General features: G+C 45.5%; 1 protein-coding gene across 1 annotated transcript in view; it reads left to right on the top strand.

Annotated features, from left to right (window-relative positions):
* Positions 1-6,595, top strand: part of KCMF1 (potassium channel modulatory factor 1) — a 196,866-nt gene extending 190,271 nt beyond the window's left edge. Inside the window, exons 6-7 of the mRNA XM_054179263.1 lie at positions 3,056-3,335; positions 4,665-6,595. Of these exons, the coding sequence (XP_054035238.1) occupies positions 3,056-3,335; positions 4,665-4,917 (533 nt within the window). The 3' untranslated portion in view covers positions 4,918-6,595. The remainder of the gene's footprint in view (positions 1-3,055; positions 3,336-4,664) is intronic.
* The last annotated feature ends 18,661 nt before the right edge of the window (positions 6,596-25,256 follow it).

Genomic DNA, 25,256 nt, shown 5'->3' on the forward strand with positions numbered 1-25,256 from the left:
ACAAACACAGATCCTCCTGAGGAGGATCCCCCCTTGGGTTCCCCCTAAAACTCCTCTTCCCCTCCTCCCCTTTCCCCTAGTAGTTAATTAGGTGAAAAAGGAGAAAAGAGGGAAGGATATTAAAGGAAATTCATTAGCTCAAAGCAGCTGTTAAGAAAGTTAGTTATTCTTATCAGTTTGTAGTTCAGGGTTGACATGCATGCAGTCTGGCCAAGAATGAAAGTCAGAACAGACTGAAGCTGGAGCTGAAGTGAGTGAGAGCAAGAATGTTAGAGATATTTGCTATGGTGCATCTCACATCTGACCAATGAAATTTGTTTAAAATTAATCTTTGTTTTCCTTTTTACACCCAAACATTCAGCTAGAGAATTCTGCAGTTGTCCTTTTCTTAAAGGCACAGCCTAACCTGTCACACCCCACACTTCCTTCTTTCACTTAGCTTTTATATCTGAGCTGATGTCATATAGCATGGAATACCCCATTGGTCAGTTTGGGTAAACTGGGCTGGCTGTGTCCCCTCCCAAGATCTTGCCCATCCCTCAGCCTACTGTTGGGGGGAAATGCCTTGGTGCTTGGCTCAGCAGTAGTTTGGCTCAACACCCAGCTATATCACTGCAAAACACAGCACTAGAAAGATGCTCTAGGGAGAATTAACTACAGCTCAGCCAAACCAAATAGAGTCTCAAAGGAATTAGGGCATGTTCCTCTAAAAAGGTGATAGCCCAGCTGAAGTGCCTCTATACCAATGCATGCAGCAGGGGTAGAAAAGATGAGGAGCCAGAAACCACTCTGCAGCTAGAAAGCTATGATCTAATAGCTATCACTGAAACTTGTACTTAAAAAGGACTGACTGCACAGAGATGCCTTTGAAAAACAGCAAAGAATGCAGGCTGAGAGCTTATGAGTAAAAATTAGGGGCCAAGACAACAAAGGAAACCTTGTGTCTGGCATTTACTGTAGGACACCCAATCAAGGGTAGCCTATAGACAAAGTGCTCTTACTTCAACTATGGGAAGCATCACACTCACGGGCTCTGATCCTGCTGGGGGACTTAAGTCACCTACCACAGAAGGCCATAAAGATGATCAGAGGGCTGGAACACCTCTTCTTTGAAGACAGTTTGAAAGAATTTGGGCTGTTCAGCCTGGATTAGAGAAGGCTCCAGGCACACCTCATAGCTACATTACAATATCTGAAGGGGACCTACAGGAAGGCTGGGGAAGGACTGTTTAGAAGGACTTGTAGTGATAGGATATGGGGCAATGGTTTCAAACTGGAGCAGGGTAGGTTTAGGTTGCACATATGAAAGAAGTTCTTTACAATGAGAGTGGTAAAATACTGGAACAGGTTGCCCAGGGTTGTGGTTGAGGTCCCGTCCCTGGAGACATTCAATATCAGACTCGATATGGCCCTGGCTAGCCTGATCTAGTTGGACATGTCCCTGCTCACTGCAAGGGTAGGTTGGACAAGATGGCCTTTGAGGGTCCCTTACAAACCAATGGAGTCTGGGAATCTGTGAATGAGTCTGTAAAGCACTAGAGTTGGTGCAAGAAGGGAGGATGTTTGTGTGTCCTATAGTGGATGTTAGTTCATCTGGCTTAAATGTGAAGTGTGGCTGCCTTGGTTTGTTTCAGTCTCACAAGGTCTTCCATTTAGGAGCATATGTAATAAAATGGTATTCCTTTGAGGGTTTTTGTGGTTTGGTTGTTTTTTTTAAGTAATATTTTTTTGCATTCAGACAATGTAGTGTAGCCTGGCCAGATGTCTGTGTCAGGCCAAACCTGTGTCTCAAATTCATATCTGCAAACAGGGTTCTGTTAAGCTATACTCAAAAGTGATCTTACAGTGAGGATAAACACATCTATCTTTCCTGGCAGTGTTATAATTCTTCCTTTGTATTGGGTAATAATTTGTACATATTATCAGAGGTTAGAACTTGTGCATGTAACAGACCTGCAAACATTAATTTTTTTTTCATTGTGGTTATCAGTAATTAGTAAAATAAAATATTATTTGTAGTTAATCTTGATATAATTAGCTGTGCTGATTAAAAGTGACTTGAGCATTTACTGTTGGCATTCCAAATGTTCCTGATACAAAGATCTACTGCGCTGTGCTTTACTCCCCTGAACAAAAAGCTTAGCTTCAGAGGATTATATCTAGAAAGTAAGGTGAAATAATAGTAAGGCTGTAATAACAACTTGAAGCTTTAATGAGGGTTGACTAGATAGGGGAAAAAATAATCTACTGCTTCTGCTCTCCTTGCATCAAACACAACAAAGCAGTACTCACAACTTTGTGTGGAATATAATTGGTAGTAAAACATTGATCGATAACTTACTATTAGTGTTTATTTTGGGAAATGCTTAGCATGGACAGAATTTGTCACAGCCTTGAACTTTGTAGGAAAGGAATACAGACTAGACTTTTTTTTTTTTTATTGATAGAATTTCTTTTTTTCCAGCAGAGGTCAAAGTCTCACCAAAACCAAAAAAAGCCTTGCTGTGGTTGAATATTTTTCATATAAAACAACATTTGAAAATCCTTTCTGAACTCAATATTTTCTAAAAATGTCTGAAATGATACTGTGATATTTGTCTATTCTGCAGCACAGCTTCTCTCTGGGATATGTATTGAAGGTGCATGGGGGGATATGAAGCCACCAACTAAAGTCAGAATTGAAGTGATTCTTTAGTCAATAACTTTTTTGACTTGAAGATAAAATGTTAGAGAATTGTTGCACAAGATATTGCATATATGGTATTCCCCATATATTGACTCCTATTGTTTTAAAAAGCTTTAAGCTTTGACTCTCTTATTTATGCACAGTTCTGTACTCTAGATGATTCTTAATCTTCCTTACCTTGTGGCCTTTGAGACTTGGGATGCTTGTAATAATCCATGAAGCTTTACAAATAAATATGATTTGTTCATTAATTTCATTGATGACAGGTTTTAGAAAGCAAAGGAATTGATATACTGGTATTCAGGAAATATTTATCCTGTTGTGTATTTAAGCAGATTTCACTGTAGAAACTTCTTTCTTTTCTGGCAGAGCTTTTATCTCAGTTATCAGGCGTGAGACGTTCTGCAGGACAGCTCAATTCTTCTGGCCCTTCTGCTTCTCAGTTACAGCAGCTGCAGATGCAACTGCAGTTGGAGCGACAGCATGCACAGGCAGCAAGACAACAACTGGAGACTGCACGCAATACAACTAGACGCACTAACACAAGCAGCATTCCTACCACTCTCACACAATCTATAGCAGCAACCAATACATCTAACACAGAAAACAATCAGCAGACTATACAGAACTCCCAGTTTCTTCTTATGAGGTATTTTTTCCTGTGGTTTTAACTCTTCTGCCATTTCTGTTTTCCATGGTCCTGTTATGGACATAGAGTTCTGTGAAACCCTAACGAAGCGTGTAGTTGAGATATTATGCTTTTGTTTGGATTTGTAACATCTCCTTTTCAGTCCTGCTGCATGTTTGTTCCTAGGCAATGAATAAATATTAATTGCTGTTTCTCAGTTTGAAGTGAAACATAAGGGATATTACTTTGGTAAACCGTGCTTGTTTACCCTACTATTTCTGATAAAACAAAAGCCATTACAATAATATGTTTCAAACTTTTATGCTGATAACATGGAGGGACAGAACTTAAAAGGTAGTTTTATTTAATAGGAAATGAATCTTTAATGAAGGCTGAAGGTTGATTAGAGGTTTATATAGAAAGTATTTTGGATTAAAAAAGCAACTAAGGAATGTGCTATTAATAAGCAGAATACATATCTGTTTCAGAAAGTATAGTTAGATCCTAGAGTTCTGTAGACTACACTAGTACAGTTGGAAGGGACCTACAACAATCATCTAGTCCATCCTGCTATAGAAGAGTTGTTCACTCTCATTACAGCTCTTTTAGGAGATTTAGAATACTGATTTTCTGGATTCAAGGAGGGGGTGGGAGATGGGCATGTTTTTCCATTGCATGTTAAGAAAGAGCACAGGCATTTAAACAGTTTCTGTGTCTAGAAACCTGGGTTGGGACAAGTTATTGCTGACATGCTGATTTTTATCAAAACTTGTGATAATACCTGAATCCACAACTTTTTTAAAATGATAACTTTAATCAAAGTATCTGCAAATGCCAATCACTGATCTTGTGAGCTACAATAGAACTGGAGCAATTTCCTTACTTCTATTAGTTGATGGTGCATGCACCAGTAAGTGAAGTGAATGGGAATCTCTGGGCATGATGTGTGTAATAATGTATTTTGTGTCATGCTTGCATTTACAGGCAGTCCTGTGGACAAAATGAGCACTTAAGAGGTGGCTAGAGAATTTTAATACCCCTTAAAACAAAAGACCCCTGAAGGGAAAGAAACTTCTAAAATAGTGATTTTTATTTTTTCCTTCAGCCTCAAAATCTACTTCTATGAAGCATCTAGGAACAAGTTTTTGAAATGTCCATATTCTTGCATCAGATCTTGCCAGATGTGTACATGTCAAAAGAAGTGCAGCAGTGCCTAGGTTGTTTCTCGAAGGAATGGCTTTTAGATGTTATTTGGCATGCATCAGTCCAGTTGTTTAGGCAATTAATGAAAGCCCATTTTCTTGATGATACTACTAAGCCTCTCTTCTCTCTTTCTGTGATGCTATGCAGGTTGAGTGATCCTAAGATGTCAGAAGCAGAGCGTCAGTCAAAGGAAAGTGAACGGGCAGATCGCAGCTTGTTTGTTCAAGAGCTTCTACTGTCCACTTTGATGCGGGAAGAAAGCTCCTCCTCAGATGAGGATGAACGAGGAGAGATTGCTGATTTTGGTGCTATGGGCTGTGTAGATATTATGCCTCTAGATGTTGCTTTAGAAAACCTAAATTTGAAAGAGAATAATAAAGGAAATGAGCCTCCTCTTTGATGGCATACCACTTTGCAGACAATGTCCTCTGTGCTCTATTTGCCAATGAAAGTGGACAACTACTATCTTGGGTTTGTTTTGGTGATTGTAACTTCAGGTCTGTCACTCTTGTTACATTGTGTACATTCAAAAGAAGAGAGCAAAGATATATACAATAATCATTTCCACTTAACCAATTTTTACTTTTAGCAGGTAAATATAGGTCACAGTGCAGAGAAAAAAGCTCTGTGTCCTGTAGCTTGATGTGCAAAAAGCTCTCCTAATATTCCACATTCAATCTGAAAATTAAAAAAAATGAAAAATCTCTAATGAAGCTGCTGTGTGTATTTATGACTATTAATGAATAAAAGTTGCTTGGATGGTTTACCTTAACTACTGCATGATTTTTCTTTTTTTTTTCAGCATGCATGAGTTTTCACGACCTTGTCATTTTAAAAAAGTAAGTATAAGGAGTAAAACTATAAAATCCCAAAGCTTTCCCATTATTCAAAGGTAATGTAACAAAAAAGACAGATTAATGCTCACTAGCAGTTTGTGGCCATGAAGTAGCCTTTGAGCAACACATGAGCAATGACCTATTTATGTGCTCTCCCTGAGTATTAATGCAAACTCTGCAGTGGGCTATATTTTTGCTTCCAGAGTGTAACCTTTTGCTATATTGTGGCCATTGAGTTGCCCTGTTAGACATCATATACATTTGGAATTGAATTTTGTATTAATCTGTAGAAGACAAAACATGAAGGCCACTACTAGAATCTACCACAAAGGGCTTCTGTGTGCCCTAAAACCAAATTTTGTTCACATTTCTTTAACATTTTCCTTTTTGTGTTAAATAAACTTTATTTATGTGCAAATGATTCCTATATTCACTGTTGGGAGTGAGGACAGGGTAACACAGATTCTATTGTCTTAATTCTAAGCCTTCCACAATCCTTATAATTTTGAGTTATTTATATATTTGCTTCATAGTTTGCAGAGACTCCTTAGTATCAGGAGTGCTTGAAGATTTGACTTCCCAGATATCTACATATGTTACAACTGAATTCTTAATGCTAACTTCCTATCAACCTTTATTTATTGGTGACTTAGTTTATATTTTTGACATTAAAAATAAAGCCTTTTTAATTGAGTCATGTTACCTATTTGCCTAGACTGTAAATCCTATAATGTTTTTTTTCATATGAATTATTATAATAGCCCCAAAGCATGGGACAGCATGGCTTTAGTTATTTGGAATGTAAAGTTAGCTTATAAAGATAAAAAAGCAAACAACTTCTAAAAATTAGACTTGAAAACCTGATGATGTTCCTAAGAGAACTGTGATATATATGTTAATCTAAGATAACGACAACAAAAGAAGCTACCCCATAGGTTGACATTTGGGTTCCATTCCATTTTCTCAGTTCTCAGATTCTGATTGTGCCCAATTAGGACTGTATTAGTGTTGTTTTTCTTTTAGTCTCTGCAACAAAAAATGTTTTAAGGGAACTTTTTGCATTTCTGGTTATTTCAGGAGTTACCCTCAATGACAATTCACTTTTAATTGATTCTTGAGAATGTTAAAAAAAAAAATTAAATCAAACTGTGGTCATTCTGGACACATTTTCTGCATATTACAAAAAGATTCCGTTCAATAAAGCATTTTAAGGGCTATTGTTCCATTGATTCTTTGTTGATGCATTATCCAGATAGCTGTAGAAGAAATTCTGGTATTAAACTGTCCTTCACAATTGTATGCAAAGGTATTTCATGGCAAAATCCTAAGTGATTTACATAAACACTTTTTTTAATGTGAATGTTCTGTGCAGTAGTGCATGTAGTAGTGATTAAGCTTGCAATCTTATAGTTTCTGTTGCCATTTAAGGTTTCAGGGCAAAACCCCCACAGGACAGAATTTGGATCACCCTCCCCTCCCTCTCCCCCCTCAGGGTAAAGATAGGCAAAGGAGGTAAGGGATAAACAAAAGGGCTTGCACCAAATTGGAAGTTAATTTTGACAAATAATAAAAGGTATTAAAGGAAAAGGGATGTAGAGAGAGATTGAGGAAAGGATATATATAGATATATACAAAAATTGATCTTAGATGGCAATGGATTTCCCCACACACGTGGATGCAGGCCCAACCACTCTGAGGTTTCCAGCAGCCAGCAAAAGCTCCCAACCAGGCAGAAAGGCAAAAAGGAAGAGAGAGTAAACCTATAAAGGATAGGCAGGAAAGGGGAGGGAATAACATGACTTAGTGACCCCACCCAGGGTCCTAGGGTCCTCCTGCTTACTTGTTAACCTTTAAACCACAACACTTCATATGTACATGCATTGAATTTGTAGATGTCAAGGGTTAAGGCTTGGCCAGTCTCTAGATGAATGACAGATGCTCTTAGTGCCTCTCCCTTCCCAAAGGGGAAGAGAAAGGGACTAAGGGAGAGATTTATAGATTGGAAAAAAGAGCTTTACTGAAAATAATAAAAATACAATTAAATATAAACAAATTTATACATAACCAATACTGGATCCAACATGCCCCTGATGGCAATTGCATCACCACTGATGCTGTGGGCAGGGATGAGTAAAGTCCCAGACTGGACTCAGCAGCAGATGGGAACCTGATTGAGGATCTGGATTCTGGAACTGGGAACACACAGATCGGGATCTAAAGCAAAAGAACAGAAAGTCCTCTTCAGACACTGGCCACTGAAGAAGAGCTTGACCATCCTGATTCCTCAACTTTATACTGAATATGGCATATATGGAATGGAATCCCTTGGGCAGTTTAGGGTCACCTGTCCTGTCCACTCCTCCCTGCAGGTGTGGCCTTTTATTCTGCACCCCCAACGTGGTACACAAGATTTAACAGTGACCTTGGTCTCTAGGATCAAGTCGAAGCTAGAGCTTTTCTGCACACCAAACATCAGTAGTAACTATAAACATCAAGCATTATCACACCTAAAGAAGACAGTGTCTGCAAAAATATGCTGTTAACTTCAGAAAGTGCAGTTAAATAGGAGAGACTGAGATGAAAAGTATTAGTTCTGTTCTAGCTCAAACCAGGGCACTAGAAAATATTTGTTTAAAAACAGTATCTTAATGTATAGTTATTTTTATTTACAATCTATGTATAACTCATGTAGTGAGGATGTTTATTTTGCAGGGTTTGCAAACTCCATTCAGCTTTTACATAAAACACTTGGAAAGCCTGCTAACTCTGTCTGTGTTTGTTATAAGAATCTGAGTATCTGCTGACTTACACTTAAATTTAGTTACTGAATTAACTCCTCTAAGAATCACAAATGTGGTAGATTTTGTTAGCTTAGAAATAATGTCAAACAGTGACAGATTTAATGTGTTTCCCTTCATGTTAAGGTGTTCACTTTCCTGGCTAAGTTATGTTTCTGGTGGTACTACATAAGCTTTAATGCATTTTTGTACTTGTTAACATTCATGATGCTTGTATTTGTCACCCTGGCAAAATGGCTTAAGGCTATCCTGCTACTGTGCTTTTTAATGGCATATCTGATATGGTATAAGTGGATTATTTCACCAGTTGTTTGGTTAGGCTGGGTTTTGTATGTGGTGTCATCATTTATCAGTAATTTCACCCAACTGATGAATGGAATAGAAGAGAGCATTTACCCACCTCTAGAGGGTTTTGAACATCCTTGGGAACGGGACATTGGCAAGCTTATTGGTAAACTGGTGCAAACCCTCAACCTCTGGAGACAGCTTCTAGCAGGTGTAGGTAGCCCTTAAGGGCTATGAGGGATCATCATGGAAGATGGATTGCCATGGAGAAAGGCATCCAATACCTGAGGGAACTAGCTGTGCTGGAAATGCTCTATAATGACATGAATAACAATCTTCAGCCTGTAGACCCAGATGAGGCAGTGTGCACACCAGCCATGTGGAAAGCGTTCCTACGAGCTGCACCACCACCATATGCCAGCTTGTGGTGGCCCAGATGCCACTGCACAGACCACACCTGGGAGGTCCCAAGGGGTGGGCCCAGCCCAGGGGGGTGGTCACAGGAAACCAGGTATTCCATTTCCCATAATGCCTTGCTCCCCCTATAATACACAGTATTCAAGGTGTGGCCTAACCAGTTGTGGTCGTTTGAGGCTGTGCCTTTAAGAACAAACACTGCTGGAACACACTGGCTAATGTTTTTGGTACTAGAACCAAAACATTCTGATATTCTAAACGAATTTCATTGGTTGATAAACAAAAATTCAGCTTTAGATTGTGAAGCGGTTGGAAATTTTTTTTTCCTCAGTTCAGTTGGGTTTGGGAGTTGGGGGAGTTTGGTGTTTCAGCCTGTTCTCCCTGCCTGCTTCTTCTGCGAACTGCTGGACTTGGCCTTCAGATAAGCAAACACTAATCCTGCATGGGCTTTTGAAGCTTACTAACAACTCTTTTCCTTAGTAACTTGCCTTTCTCTCTCTCTAACCCCTTTTTGGGGAAAAAGGGAGGTAAGGGGGGGAGAGAGGGGGTTCCAAAGAGGGGATCCCTCCCTGAGGGAGGGATTTTTGTTGTGTTATTTGTCTTTGCTGTGTATTTCTGTGTATATATTGTAAATACCTGTATATATTGTGTTATATATAACCTGCTTTCCATATATGCTTGTAAATATATAGCTTTTGCTCTTCGACTGAGTTAGCTGTGGTTTCTTACTCTGTGGAGGAGGGAGAGCTAAGCCCTCTCTCAACCTACCACACCAGTGCAGAGTACAGAGACACAATGACTACCCTACTCCTGCTGGCCACACTATTCTTGATGCATGCCAGGATGCCATTGGCCTTCTTGGCCACTTGGGCACACTGCTGACTCATGTTTAGGCAGCTGTCAATCAGCACCCCCAGGTCCCTTTCTGTTTGGCAGCTCTCCAGCCACTCCAACCCCAGCCTGTAGTTCTGCATGGGGTTGTTGTGGCCAAAGTGCAGCACCCAGCACTTGGACTTGTTAAATGCCATTTAGTTTCCCTCCTGTGATTGGTTCCACTTGTCTAGCATACTTCACTATATTATGTGTAATGACTACATCTTCATTGCATAGCACTGTCTACTTACCCTGAAGATCCTCAGGAGCCTATTCTGTGTCTGCATGCTACATTTGCAGCAGCTCTAGGCAGGTGACCAGGATGTCCCAACGAGTCCACAAGGAATTCACACTGGAGAAGAATGACTGCGCCGCTGGGAGGTTCCATCATATGAGGAAGAAGAACTGGAATGGACTGATGCTTGAGCATGAATGAGAGACTGTGTGGAAGGATGCCCAGATGAAGACATGGACTGTTGCTAGACATGCCATCAGAAGAGTTCTAACTTGATGATATGTTTTGGGTGCAGGGATTATGGTATGGAATAAGGGGTGGTGTGTGGTGGTTTAGGCTGGGTGCTGGCCTGGATGCCACTGCACAGACCACACCTGGGAGGTCCCAAGGGGTGGGCCCAGCCCAGGGGGGGTGGTCACAGGAAACCAGGTATTCCATTTCCCATAATGCCTTGCTCCCCTATAATACATCAGCACAGGGTCTTCACTTCCTCTTTCACCCCCCTGCTGCTGCCTAGGTAAAATGGCATGAGCCAACTCCCTTGGGCCTACCCAGGCCCAAGGCAGGTTTGGGGGGGGGAAGGAAAGAGCCCCGGTGGGGAGTGTGTCTCAGTCCGGAGAGGGAAAGAGACTCAGTTCTTTTGAATATTCCCGTGTTGTGAAATTAGAGGCACAAACGAGGCCAAAATATCAACAGCTAGACTATTTATTACATAAATCAAATGGAAATAAGAAGGGGAGAGGGAGAAAATAGAGAGGGAGAGAGGGAAGAGAGAGAGAAGAGGAAAGGAATTATATTACCACACCACTCACCCCCCCAAGACAGTTTGAGTCTGTGGAGGAAAAGTGCTGCAGGAGATGTTGGGTTTGTAGAGAAACAGTGCCGAGGCTTTGGCTGGAGAAGAGATGTGGCCCTCTGGGCAGCCTGGGTCTGTAGAGAAAGGGTGCTGAGGCTTTGGCTGGAGAAGAGACGTGGTCCTCTGGGCAGCCTCTTCAGCTCCATGAGTTGCAGCAGGCGGAACTTAGGACACGGAGAGAGGGTTCAGTCTGCTTCTTCCAGGCTCCACGGCCTCTTTTCTCCAGAGCAGCATTGTCCCAGGCTTTTCCTTCCTTCTCAGCGGCATGGTCCTTCTTCTGCATTTTTCTTCTTCAAGCCAGTAGTGGCTCAAGTCTTTTATACAGTTTTTAGTCCTTAGGTATGTGTCCAAGCATTGTCCCTCAGGAATACAGGGGCCAGGAAATCCTCCTTAGGTAAATATCCAGGTATCGTTCCACAGGAAATCTTTTTGTGTATTCCTGTGTGTTTGGGCAAGGGTCTAGATGGAGGGGGAGGGGCACTCCACCTCCTCCTTCTCCATCTACATGCCCCCACACTCATTACACATCAGGAAACAGGTGGTGAATCCATTGTCTCACCATCCTCCCTTTCCAGGGTACTTGATGAGTGGAGATTATCTTGTCTTATGCATATTCCTGAAGGTGGCCTTTGTTGTGAGGCCAGCTGTGGTCCAGTGATTGATGTTATCTTTTGCACCTTCCAAGAGTCATTCCAGTGGCTCTGCCCAACACATATCAGCTATTGTCAGGGCAAGCAGCAAGTGATTTTATCTTTGTTGAGTCATACAAGGAGAGACAAGCTTTAGTCTCTCACAGGGGGTTTGGGTGTACCCCCAGGTGGGGATGGGACATTCTTGGAATCTCTCTCTCTTTGTCACGGTGCTTGTGGTTCTCTGTAAAACTTTCATTGTTGTTTTTTATTGTTTTCCCATTTAAACTTTCCATCACTTTTGCAATCCATTTGTCTGAGTCGTTATTTCTGCCCTTGGTGGGGAGGGGGTCTGCCCCAACCCATTACACAGCTCATTGGCAATGTCAGTCTGGGCCATAAGATATAGCCAAGGACAAACAGTGGTTAGCCTGCTCTGGCAATATGAGGGAAGTCTCTCTTCTAATGCATAGGCTTCTGTTTCAGCCATGGAGGAACTGTCTCAAAGGTTTGGCCAATTCCAAGATAACTCGTCCCACTGCACTCCTGTTCAACCTAGTATTTTAGCTATTAGAATCAGGCATCTTCCTGTCCAAGAGAGAGAATCCAGAAAGCAGACACCATGAAGTAGCCTCTGTTTTTCCTTACATGACTGGGGGAGGACATAAAAAAGTGGGATGTAAAGTCCACTTCAGCCCTAGCTGCATGAATCTGAATTGCAAGGAAATCCTTCTCAGAAGAATACTACCCCAGTTTCCAGTGGGAAATCTTCCAAAAACATCAAATGAATTGACACTGCCTCTGTTCCTCTCAAAGGGACCTCCAAGACATTCTTAGAATATGCAAGTGATTCCAATCAGGATTAGAGGGGCCCTGCCTCTAACCAGGTGGAGGAGAGGTACAATTGGGTCTTGTGTGGATCAGATGGCCTGGTACAACCATGAGAGTATAAATATTTAGTGGATACAGGTGTGCAATGTCTTCTGATGCCATCAAACTGTGAGGGGGCAGAACCTATCTAGATTTCTGGTGTGATGAGGGAATCCCAACAGCTAAGTGTGTTAGAAGCCGAGGTGAGCCTAACCAAGAATGAATGGCACAAACACCTAATTGTGACTGGCACAGGGGCTCCCTGCATCCTTGGTATAGACTATCTTAGGAGAGGGTACTTTAAGGATCCAAAAGGATACTGATGGGCATTTGGTATAGCTACCTTAAGGAACAGAGGAAAGGAAACAGTTGACAGCCTTGCTCAGTCTTTCAGAGGACCCCTTTGTAGTGTGGCTGCTAAACATTAAAGATCAGCAAGTGTCAATTTCCACTGCAAGAAAGAGGTTCCAGGAAACTACAGACCAGTGAGCCTCACTTCCATCCCAGGAAAAATGATGGAGCGGCTCATTCTGGAAGTCATCTCTGGGCACTAGAATAGAATAGAATAGAATAGAATAGACCAGGTTGGAAGAGACCTTCAAGATCATCGTGTCCAACCTATGGAAGAGATGATGATGATGAAGAGCAGTCAGCATGGATTTACCAAGGGGAAATCATGCTGGACTAATCTGATAGCCTTCTATGATGTCATAACTGAATGGGTAGATGCAGGGAGACCAGTGGATGTAGTCTCCCTTGATCTTAGTAAGGCTTTTGACACTGTCTCCCATAACATCCTTGTGAGTAAGCTCAGGAAGTGTGGGATAGAAGAACAGACAGTGAGATGGATTAGGAACTGGTTACACAATTGTGACCATTTTAGGCTGTGCCTTTAAGAAAGGGACAGTTGCTGGAACACTCTGGCTGAATGTTTTGGTGAAGACAATGAAAACATGATATTCTAAACAAATTTCATTGGTAGATAGGTAAAATGCAACTTTAAGTTTTAGTTCAGTTTGAGTCTCAGCCAGTTCTGTTCTTTCAGTTTGGCCTGTCTGCTTCTGTCTCTCTCTGAGCAACAGCTGCTAGCCAGAGTTGACCTTGAATAACAGATAAGAAAAAATAATTCTTGCATGCGCTTTGAGCTAACAGAATTTTCCTCCTTAATAATTACCTTCTCTCTCTCTCTAACCCTTTTGGGAAAAAGGGGAGGTAGGGGGAGAGAGGGGGTACAGGGGGGGACCTTCCTGGCTGGAGGAGGGAGTTTGGTTCTGTATTACTTTCTTTGCTGTGTATTTCTGTATATATTGTAAATACTGTATATTGTGTATATATCCATTTGCATTTCATCCTGCTTGTAAATATAGCTTTAATTCATCTCTGCTTCTCTGACTGAGTTAGCCATGGTTTCATTGTGTGGAGGGGAGAACTGAACTTTCGTTCACCGCCACATAATAGAGTCCAAAGAGTGGTGGTCAATGGTGCCAAGTCCAGCTGGAGAGCTGTGGAGTGCCCCAGGGATCAGTGCTGGGTCTGGTCCTGTTCAACATCTTTGTCAGTTACATTGATGAGGGGACAGAGTGTCTGTCAGAAAGTGTGCTGATGATACCAAACTGGGAGGCTTGGCTGATATGCCTGAAGGCTATGTGGCCATTCAGCAAGACTTGGACAGACTGGACAGCTGGGCAGAAAGGAACCTAATGATCTTCAACAAGGATAAGTGCAGAGTCCTTCATCTGGGAAGGAATAATGAACTGTACCAGTACAGGTTAGGAGGCGATCTGCTAGAGAGCAGCCCTGTGGGGAAGGACCTGGGAGTCCTAACAGATAACAAGTTATCTATGGGTCACCAATGTGCCCTTGCAGCCAAGAAGGCCAAGGGGATCCTGAGGTGCATTGAGTGTGTCCAGCAGATCGAGGGAGGCTCTCCCCCCATCTACTCTGTCCTGGTGAGGCCACATCTGGAATACTGCATCCAGTTGCCCTCTACAACTACCTGAAAGGTGGTTGTAGCCAGGAAGGGGTTGGTCTCTTCTCCCAGGCAACCAGCACCAGAACAAGGGGACACAGTCACAAGCTGCGCCAGGGGAGGTTTAGACTCGAAGTGAGGAGAAAGTTCTCGAGGTGCGGCCTAACCAGTGCAGTGTACAGGGGCAGAATGACCTCCCTGCTCCTGCTGGCCACACTGTTCCTGATGCAGGCCAGGATGCCATTGGCCCTCTTGGCTGCCTGGGCACACTGCAGCCTCATGTTCAGCTGTTGTAGTTTGAGCTGGGTGCCCCCCTGGTGCATTCACTTCCTGTGTCAAGAAGTCCAGCCCAGAGGGATGGACACAGGAAATTGTGTATTTCCTACCATAATTCTTTGCACCACTATAAGATCCAGGGCGGAGTCTAGCACGTTCTCTTTCCTTCCCTCTCCGAGACTTGGTAACTGGGGGAGAGATCTCCCGGCCATGGGCCTGACTGGGCCCAAGGCCACAGGGGGATGGGCAGTCTCAGGCCTGGCCAGCTGAGACTAGCCCAGCAGAGGGAGGGGGAAGAAGGAGCCCTGGGGGTTTTGGATGCACCCTCAGGTGGGGATGGGATCTTTCTTTGTCACTGCGCTTTGGGTTTTTCTGTAACATTCACCGCTTTCCATTTAAACTTTCATCACTTTTGCAATCCGTTTGTCTGAGTCGTTATTTCTGCCTGTGGTGAGGAGGGGATCTGCCCCAACCCATTACATTTTGGCGCCCAACGTGGGGCCAACTGCAGCTCGGATTGCAAAAGATGGAGAGTTTAAATTTAGTTCTGGGCGTCAGTTTGGGTTTGGAAAGCTGGGGCTCAGGTGTTGTTGTCGGGGCGACTGTGTGAACTCCTGTGGACTGCAGAAGGATAGCTGGTGCGTGGCTGATGGCATGGAAGTCCCTCCTGTTGCTTGGGAACAGCGAGGGGTGGCTCTTTCTGTGACTTTCTGCCCAGGGTAGCTTAAGAATGCTCGAGTAGCCTAAGAAGGCGAGACCTGCCTTCTCCTCGTTCTCTGCGGAGCGGCAGGGAGCGGAGGAGGGGCAGCGGCAAGCAGAGCGTGGTCGGCCCGCGGCCGCTGCGGGGGGCGGACACCCGCGGCGAGCGGGCAAGCGACTGCTGGAGGTGACTCGGACTCTGCATCGCGGCGACAGAGACGGCGGGGGCCGGGCCGGGCCACGTTCAAGCGGCGGCGGCGGCACCGCCTGAGCCGGGCTGCGTTCAGGCGGCGGCGGCAGCTGTAAATCTTTCCCTGGTGTTTTCGGACGTGCTCCGAAAATGGCGCCGAGCACCTGGCTCCGCCTCCCTGCTTCTTCAGCGGGCTGTGGCGCAGCTCCTCCCTCTTCCGGGGGTGGAGGTTGTGCAGCCGGATGCTGTCCTGCCTCGGTACGCGAGCGCCCAGCCGGGGGGTGCGGAGTGCCTCTGACATGCATCCGTGTAGCTTTGGTCCGCGTGAAAGCGGTTGGCTGCGGCACCCTGGATGGATTGAAAAAGGCAGTCGTGGAGCCGGATTGTTCCGATTGGCCTGCCCCAGGGGTGGAGAATTTGCCGCTGAATAGGAGAGTAAAGGCTTGGCTGAGAAGTTGTGAGGTATTTCCAGGTGACCAGGATGTCCCAAGGAGTCCACAAGGATTTCACGCTGCAGGAGAAGGACTGCGTCGCTGGGAGGTTCCATCACATGAGGAAGAACCACTGGAATGGACTGATGCTTGAGCCTGAATGAGAGACTGTTTGAGTGGACGCCCAGATGAAGACATGGACTCCGCCGGACATGTCATCAGAAGTTTTCTGATCTGATGATGTGTTTGGGTGCAGGGATTATGGTATGAAATACAGGGGTGGCATGTTGTAGTTTGAGCTGGGTGCCCCCCTGGTGCATTCACTTCCTGTGTCAAGAAGTCCAGCCCAGAGGGATGGACACAGGAAATTGTGTATTTCCTACCATAATTCTTTGCACCACTATAAGATCCAGGGCGGAGTCTGGCACGTTCTCTTTCCTTCCCTCTCCGAGACTTGGTAACTGGGGGAGAGATCTCCCGGCCATGGGCCTGACTGGGCCCAAGGCCACAGGGGGATGGGCATAGAATACATAGAATAGAATACATAGAATAAACCAGGTTGGAAGAGACCTTCAAGATCATCGCGTCCAACCCATCAACCAATCCAACACCGCCCAAGCAACTAACCCACGGCACCAAGCACCCTGTCAAGTCTTCTCCTAAAAACCTCCAGTGATGGCGACTCCACCACCTCCCCAGGCAGCCCATTCCAATGGGCAATCACTCTTTCTGTATAGAACTTTTTTCTAACATCCAGCCTGAATCTCCCCTGGCGCAGCCTGAGACTGTGTCCTCTTGTTCGGGTACTGCTTGCCTGGGAGAAGAGACCAACATCTGTCTACAACCTCCCTTCAGGTAGTTGTAGAGAGTAATAAGGTCACCCCTGAGTCTCCTCTTCTCCAGGCTAAGCAACCCCAGCTCCCTCAGCCTCTCCTCGTAGGGCTTATGTTCCAAACCCCTCACCAACTTTGTTGCTCTTCTCTGGACTCGTTCCAGCAAGTCAACATCCTTCCTAAACTGAGGGGCCCAGAACTGGACACAGTACTCGAGGTGCAGCCTAACCAGTGCAGTGTACAGGGGCAGAATGACCTCCCTGCTCCTGCTGGCCACACTGTTCCTGATGCAGGCCAGGATGCCATTGGCCCTCTTAGCTGCCTGGGCACACTGCAGGCTCATGTTCAGTCTACCGTCAACCAGCACCCCCAGGTCCCTCTCAGCCTGACTGCTCTCCAGCCACTCTGACCCCAGCCTGTAGCTCTGCATGGGGTTGCTGTGGCCAATGTGCAGAACCCGGCACTTGGATGTGTTAAATCTCATGCCCTTGGCCTCTGCCCATCTGCCCAGCCTGTCGAGATCCCTCTGCAGAGCCTCTCTACCCTCCAGCAGATCAACTCCTGCCCCCAGCTTGGTGTCGTCAGCAAATTTACTGATGATGGACTCGATGCCCTCGTCCAGATCATCAATAAAGATGTTAAAGAGCAAGGGGCCCAGTACTGATCCCTGGGGCACACCACTGGTGACTGGCTGCCAGCTGGATGTGGCACCATTCACTACCACTCTCTGGGCTCGGCCCTCCAGCCAGTTCCTAACCCATCGCAGTGTGCTCCCATCCAAGCCATGGGCTGACAGCTTGGCCAGGAGTTTGCTATGGGGAACGGTGTCAAAGGCCTTGCTGAGGTCCAGGTAGACTACATCCACAGGCCTCCCCATATCCACCAGGCGGGTCACCTGATCATAGAAGGAGATCAGGTTGGTCAGGCAGGACCTGCCCTTCCTAAACCCATGCTGGCTGGGCCTGATCCCTTGGCCATCCTCTAAGTGTTGCGTGATTGCACTCAGGATGACCTGCTCCATAATCTTTCCTGGCACTGAGGTCAGGCTGACAGGCCTGTAATTCCCTGGCTCATCCAACCGGCCCTTCTTGTGGATGGGCACCACGTTGGCCAGCTTCCAGTCAGCTGGGATCTCTCCAGTGAGCCAGGACTGATGAAAAATAATGGAGAGTGGCTTGGCCAGCTCATCTGCCAGCTCTCTCAGCACCCTAGGATGGATCCCATCTGGTCCCATGGACTTGTGGGGGTCCAAGCTGCTGAGGAGAGCTCCTATCACTTGCTCATGGAACACAGGGAAACCATGCAGCTCCCTGGCTCCCTCTGCCAGTTCTGCAGGCCAGCTGTCTGGTAGACGTTCTTTCCAGCTAGTAAAAACTGAGGTAAAGAAGGTGTTAAGTACCTCTGCCTTTTCCTCATCCTGTGTTACAACATTTCCTTCCATGTCAACCAAGGAGTGGAGGTTGTCCCTGCCCTTCCTCTTGCTATTAATATATTTATAGAAGGACTTTTTGTTGTCCTTCACATCAGAGGCCAGTTTAAGTTCCAAATATGCTTTTGCCTCCCTAATTTTCCTCCTACATGCCCTAGCAACCTCTTTAAACATTCCATGGGTTGCCTCACCTTTCTTCCAAAGATTATACACCCTCTTTTTTTCCCTTAGTTCTATTAAAAGTTCATTACACAACCAGGCTGGCCGTCTGCCCTGGCGGCTCCTCTTCCGGCACATTGGCACAGCCTGCTCCTAAGCCTTCATCAGCTCTTTCTTGAAGCAGGTCCAGCCCTCCTGGACCCCTTTATTTTTAAGGGCTTTCTCCCAAGGAACCCTCTGAATTATTTCCTTGAGCAACCTGAAGTCCGCCCTCCGTCAGTCCAGAGTGGAGGTCTTCTTGCTGCCCCTCTTAGATTGACCAAATACCGAAAATTCAATTATCTCGTGGTCGCTGGCCCCTAAACAGCCTCCGACCACCACATCACCCACCAGCCCTTCCCTGTTGGTGAAGAGGAGGTCAAGCAAAGCCTTGCCCCTGGTAGGCTCACGCAGCACCTGGGATAAGAAGCTGTCCTCCATGCACTCTAAGAACCTCCTAGACTGCCTCCTCTCTGCTGTGTTGAGATCCCAGCAGATGTCAGGCAGGTTGAAGTCGCCCATAAGGACAAGGTCAGGAGATCTTGAGACAGCCTTAAGCTGTCTATAGAATGCTTCGTCGACATCATCCTCCTGGTTGGGTGGTCTATAACAGACTCCAACCAGGATGTCTGCCCTACCGGTCTTCCCTCTAATTCTTGCCCACAAGCATTCAACCTGATTGTCCCTAATCTCTAGCTCAATGGCATCTAGTGCCTCCCTGATGTACATGGCCACCCCTCCACCCCTTCTTCCTTGTCTATCTCTCCTGAAAAGCCTGTAGCCATCAATTGCAGCACTCCAGTCATGTGAGTCGTCCCACCACGTCTCCGTGATGGCAACTACGTCATAACTTTCCTGCTGCAACAAGGCTTCCAGCTCCTCTTGTTTGTTTCCCATGCTTCGTGCATTAGTGTACATGCACCTCAGCTGGGCTGCTGGTTTGGCCTCTGACCCTAGCTTACTGCCCCCAGACTCTTGCCTGAGGGGACTAGTTTCAGCCCCTCCCCCCTTCGAAACTAGTTTAAAGCCCTGTCGATGAGAGCTGCCAGTTCCCTACCCAGAATCTTTTTACCTTTGGGGGACAGGCCATTCTCATATACTGTGACCTTTCCCCTTCTTTGGGACAGATGTACTCCATCTGTTGCCAGGTGGCCTGATGCAGTAGAAATTTTACCAAGATCAAAAAACCCAAAATTCTTTTGTCTGCACCAGCCTCTAAGCCACTTGTTGATTATGGCTGCTGTCCTGTTCCTTGTGGTATTCCCTCCTGCAACTAAGGGTATTGAGGAAAAAATTATTTGAGCACCTGTCCCCTCAACCAGATCTCCCAGGGCCCTGAAATCATTTTTGATAGCCCTGGGAGTTCTGACTACAACATCATCATTCCCTATCTGCATAAGTAGCAAAGGATAATAGTCAGAAGGCTGTACCAGCCTGGGTAGCCTTCTGGTAACATCATTAATTTGGGCTCCAGGGAGACAACAGAGTTCCCTATGAGATGGGTCTGGCCGACAAATGGGGCCCTCCATTCCCCTCAGAAGTGAATCACCAATAACAATTACCCTCCTCTTTTTCTTGAGGGAGCAGGTCCTGATGCCAGGGGAGGGTTGTTTAACCTTAGGCTGTTTTGCCTTAGGCCGTTTAACCTTAGGTTGTTTACCCTTAGGCTCTTTAGCCTCAGGGAGAACCCCAGATGGTGTGTCCTCTGGTAACAGGACCACCTCACCCTCGATCTCCAGTGCCCCATACCTGTTTTTCAAGAGCAGCGGGGAAGGTGTAGGAAGGCAAGGAGGTTTAACCTTGTGTCTTTTGAGAGGAACCTGTGTCCATTCCCCTCTGCTTTTTGGGTAACCAGCCTCTGCTGTGGGAGCCTGCAGGGCCTGCTTACTCATGTTCATATCTTTCCCCCTCTGGTTTATCTCTTTCCTCTTCATGTTCTTCTCTTCCCTACATTCCCTTACACTTTTAAGACTAGCAACCTCATCCTTTAGTCTGGCCACCAGATTAAGTAGGTAGTCAATCTGCTCACACCTTATGCAAGAGTTACCCCTACTACTCTGCATCTCAAGAGCCAGGCTCCAGCACTCTCTACAGCCAGATACCTGGACAGCTACCTGCTTGTGTTCTTCCTCAGTCTGGGTCGACACTGACTTTTTTAGGGAGTTTTTGCTACGAGTTACTACCATGATTGTCCCTGACCACAGAACCCACTAGGAAAGAGGGGAAAAAAAAAAAAAAAAAAAAAAAAAAAAAGTAGCGCAACCGTGACAATACAGGCTGCCCGACGAAAAGACCCTCGCGTGCGGCAGTAAAGCGCGTTTAAATCAGCCGGGGGTGACGTAGCAGTCACAGGCCCCAGCGGCGCGAAGAGCCGACTCCCGCCGACCTCGCGGCGTGTTCAAGGGACGTTCTCAGCTCCGGCGGCCCCAACAGGAGAGAGTCGGACGGTCCCCGGTGGCTGCAGGTCCCGGTGCGGTCCCGGCACGGCTTCCCGACGAAAAGACCCTCGCGTGCAGCAGTAAAGCGCGTTTAAATCAAAAAAACAAAAGCTTGTGTCGAGGGATGATTCTCAATAGATCGCAGCGAGGGAGCTGCTCTGCTACGTACGAAACCCTGACCCAGAATCAGGTCGTCTACGAATGATTTAGCACCGGGTGCCCCACGACCATGCGTTCCGAAACGGGGGAGAGGCGGCGCCCCATCCGTCCGCCCCTCCGGTTCCCGGCTACGAGCGGCATTCCCCACCGGGCCCCGCCCCGCGCGGGGCGGGACCCAGTCTCAGGCCTGGCCAGCTGAGACTAGCCCAGCAGAGGGAGGGGGAAGAAGGAGCCCTGGGGGTTTTGCATGCACCCTCAGGTGGGGATGGGATCTTTCTTTGTCACTGCGCTTTGGGTTTTCTGTAATATTCACTGCTTTCTATTTAAACTTTCATCACTTTTGCAATCCGTTTGTCTGAGTCGTTATTTCTGCCTGTGGTGAGGAGGGGATCTGCCCCAACCCATTACATCAGCCTACCATCGACCAGCACCCCCAGGTCCCTCTCCGCCTAGCTGTTCTCCAGCCACTCTGACCCCAGCCTGTAGCTCTGCATGGGGTTGCTGTGGCCAATGTGCAGAACCTGGCACTTGGATGTGTTAAATCTCATGCCCTTGGCCTCTGCCCATCTGTCCAGCCTGTCAAGGTCCCTCTGCAGAGCCTCTCTACCCTCCAGCAGATCAACTCCTGCCCCCAGCTTGGTGTCATCAGCAAATTTACTGATGATGGACTCGATGCCCTCGTCCAGATCATCAATAAAGATGATAAAGAGCATGGGGCCCAGCACTGATCCCTGGGGCACACCACTAGTGACTGGCCGCCAGCTGGATGTGGCACCATTCACCACCACTCTCTGGGCTCGGCCCTCCAGCCAGTTCCTAACCCATTGCAGTGTGCTCCCATCCAAGCCAGGGGCTGACAGCTTGGCCAGGAGTTTGCTATGGGGAACGGTGTCAAAAGCCTTGCTGAGGTCCAGGTAGACTACATCCACAGGCCTCCCCACATCCACCAGGCGGGTCACCTGATCATAGAAGGAGGTCAGGTTGGTCAGGCAGGACCTGCCCTTCCTAAACCCATGCCGGCTGGGCCTGATCCCTTGGCCATCCTGTAAGTGCTGTGTGATTGCACTCAAGATGACCTGTTCCATAATCTTGCCTGGCACTGAGGTCAGGCTGACAGGCCTGTAATTCCCTGGCTCATCCAACCGGCCCTTCTTGTGGATGGGCACCACGTTGGCCAGCTTCCAGCCCTCTGGGATCTCTCCAGTGAGCCAGGACTGCTGAAAAATGATGGAGAGCGGCTTGGCCAGCTCATCTGCCAGCTCTCTCAGCACCCTAGGATGGATCCCATCCGGTCCCATGGACTTGTGGGGGTCCAAGCGGCTGAGGAGAGCTCCAATCACTTGCTCATGGAACACAGGGAAACTGTGCAGCTCCCTGGCTCCTTCTGCCAGCTCTGTAGGCCAGCTGTCTGGAAGACATTCTGTCCTGCTAGTAAAAATTGAGGCAAAAAAGAATAGAATAGAATTAACCAGGTTGGAAGAGACCTTCGAGATCATCGTGTCCAACCTATCATCCAACACTACCCAATCAACTAAACCATACAACCAAGCATCCTGTCAAGCCTCGCCCTGAACACCCCCAGTGATGGCGACCCCACCACCTCCTCAGGCAGCCCATTCCAGTGGGCAATCACTCTCTCTGTGTAAAACTTCCTCCTAACCTCCAGCCTAAACCTCCCCTGACGCAGCCTGAGACTGTGTCCTCTTGTTCTGGTACTGGTTGCCTGGGAGAAGAGACCAACCGCCGCCTCACTACAACCCCCCTTCAGGTAGTTGTAGAGAGCAATAAGGTCACCCCTGAGTCTCCTCTTCTCCAGACTAAGCAACCCTGTCGCAAGAAGGGGTCGACAACGATCAATATGATCCACGAAATCCACTTTATTGTTCCACACTTCCTTATTTATAGCCTTATCTTATACATAGTTAATTCTATTCTAATTTAACACACACTATTGGTTACTTTCTAAAAGGTTACATCATTGTTTGCACTACTCTGTGGAATTTTCTAATTGCTCTCTTTCCCAGATCTTCGCTACTCCTTATCTTGTTTGCCTTCCTTCTCAGGGGCAGCTTGACTTCAGCATACCAAGCATCAGAACTTTTCCACAACTCCTACCCCATTGCTACATAAATAACAGAAAGCCGTTCAAGGCCGAACTGGCACAGATGTTCAAAACCGTTTCCCAACAATTCCCCCGTTTTTATTTTTTGCAAATAAGGCCTTAAGGGTTATACAATCAGGCTTAACAATAATCAAAATTAATACAATGATACCTAAAAACCTAAAAGCTTCCTCTGTCAATCAGGCTCTAGGTCTACACTGCCAGATTGCTCACACTACTCGTTGCTGGCATTTGGTCATAAGAGTTGTGCTCATCTTATACAAGATATTACTTGCATACACAAAAGCAAACAAATTAAAGCTAAGCTATATAGCAAAAACAAAAGTTCCGTAACACAGCAGACTGATACAAGGCACAAAGCTTAAGTTGAACTAGTTACAATGTTCTAACAGAGCTAGCACAATACATGGTAAAAGATAACAAACATTGTAAAGAAGAACTTAGATCTTAATAGTTCCAGTCTTTACATTTCACGTATTGACAGAGAAGACTTGATTATGCCTGAACACATTGCACACAGAGATTAAGACACAAATGCAATCCTTAACACTATCTTTTACAATCTGCTTTAGGGGTATGTTGCACTTTTATTCTCTCTAGGATGGTCAAAAATCATCAGTTGTTTAATGGCAGCAAGATTTCTTTAATCTGTAAAGGTAGATCTGGCCAGGCTCTAGCTTCACAGGCAGAAATCTGCAGGAAAACAGCAAGAGCAAAAAGAGCTTCATTGCTTGCCCAATATAAAATTATACAAAATAACGTGTTTTTGCTCATCCTAGTAATTCTAATCTCTTAACATTCATGCAACAGTTACGCAGTCACGACACTCAGTTATAATTTAGATGCTTTCTGTTGACATCTTGGATCATCGTAACAGTCGTTGAGGTCAGTGCTAAGCAGGTTTGCTGACTGTCATTTTCATGACAGTTGTGCTGTGTGTCTTGTGGTGAGAGGATTACAGCACTCTTAGGGTTACCATGAGCTAATTTTTTCTGCTATGGGGGCATTCTCTCTTTCCCCCCCCTTTTTTTTTTGTTTGTTTGTTTTTGTTTTGGTTCAGTTTTCGTTTGGCGAAATGTAAAGATGAAACTTTATCCCCTAGGATGTCTGCATTCAGAGGCACCCTTAGTTAACAAAAGAGAAGACAAAGTTATCCAACAACCATAATATTCAGTCCTAATTCACGTGGTGCCATGGTACATTCTTCTGAATGACGTTTGTGATCCCAGATGATCGATGTTCAGCTTCATGGGAGATGCTGTGTCCTCATGGTCTTGATTCCTCTGCCGTTGTTTGTTGTGATAATCACAGGTAGCAGGAAAGAAGGCTTGAGGCGACCTACTTGTCATTTGTTTTTAAAATTTATTTCTTGTCAACTTTCCTAAGTATTATTTGTATTTTGTTGTTGCAATTTTTAATCTGTATTTTAATTTGTTATTCTAATCACCTTTTATTTGTAACCCCTTTTTTTTCTAATCTAGTATTTAATCTTTTATTTTGTTTGATCTTATATTCTTCAATTTTTTTGTAGTCTATGTCTAAGAAAGAAATCTAAAAACCTTACATTAGCTAAAGAATACCATTGAAAATTAATACCTATTCACTACAAACCTTAACATTATTACAATATTACATGGAGCTCCTTTGAAATACCTAAGCACACAACTAAGAAGGTTCGAACCGAAAAGAAATCTTATAATTTGAACTCATTACTAAGTAGGTATACCTTGCTACAATTACTATGTACTAAGTACCTGTAAATCCAAATGCTTACTATTCATTATTCTTATTATAAAACTTAGCAAAATTCTAAATAACAATTCTCTAAAAAACATTACAACCAGAAATGAGAAAATTAGCGCTGTTGCTTTAAATGAGAGCAGAGCCGCAGCTGAAACCACTGGGGAAAAGGGGGGGGGGGGAGGCTGCGAGCCTCTGCGGGGGAAAAAGGGAGGGGAGCTCGATGGCCACCGCTGGGCTTCTGCTGCTGTCAGCGCTGCCGGTATCAGTGGTGCGTTAATCAGTACTGTCGGGGCTGAGCTGCCCAATATAAAGCTACTTAAAGCAACGTGTTTTTTAAGATTATCATCAAAACTACTCAAATCAGTGTTTTCTCAGCCTTGAAAAATTGCAATATGATCCCCAAAATAGACACACGTACGTGTCCAGTTATTTGACACATTACTGATCCTCATG

Source organism: Dryobates pubescens, assembly GCF_014839835.1.
Source record: "Dryobates pubescens isolate bDryPub1 chromosome W unlocalized genomic scaffold, bDryPub1.pri SUPER_W_unloc_2, whole genome shotgun sequence".
Classification (NCBI taxonomy): Eukaryota; Metazoa; Chordata; class Aves; order Piciformes; family Picidae; genus Dryobates; species Dryobates pubescens.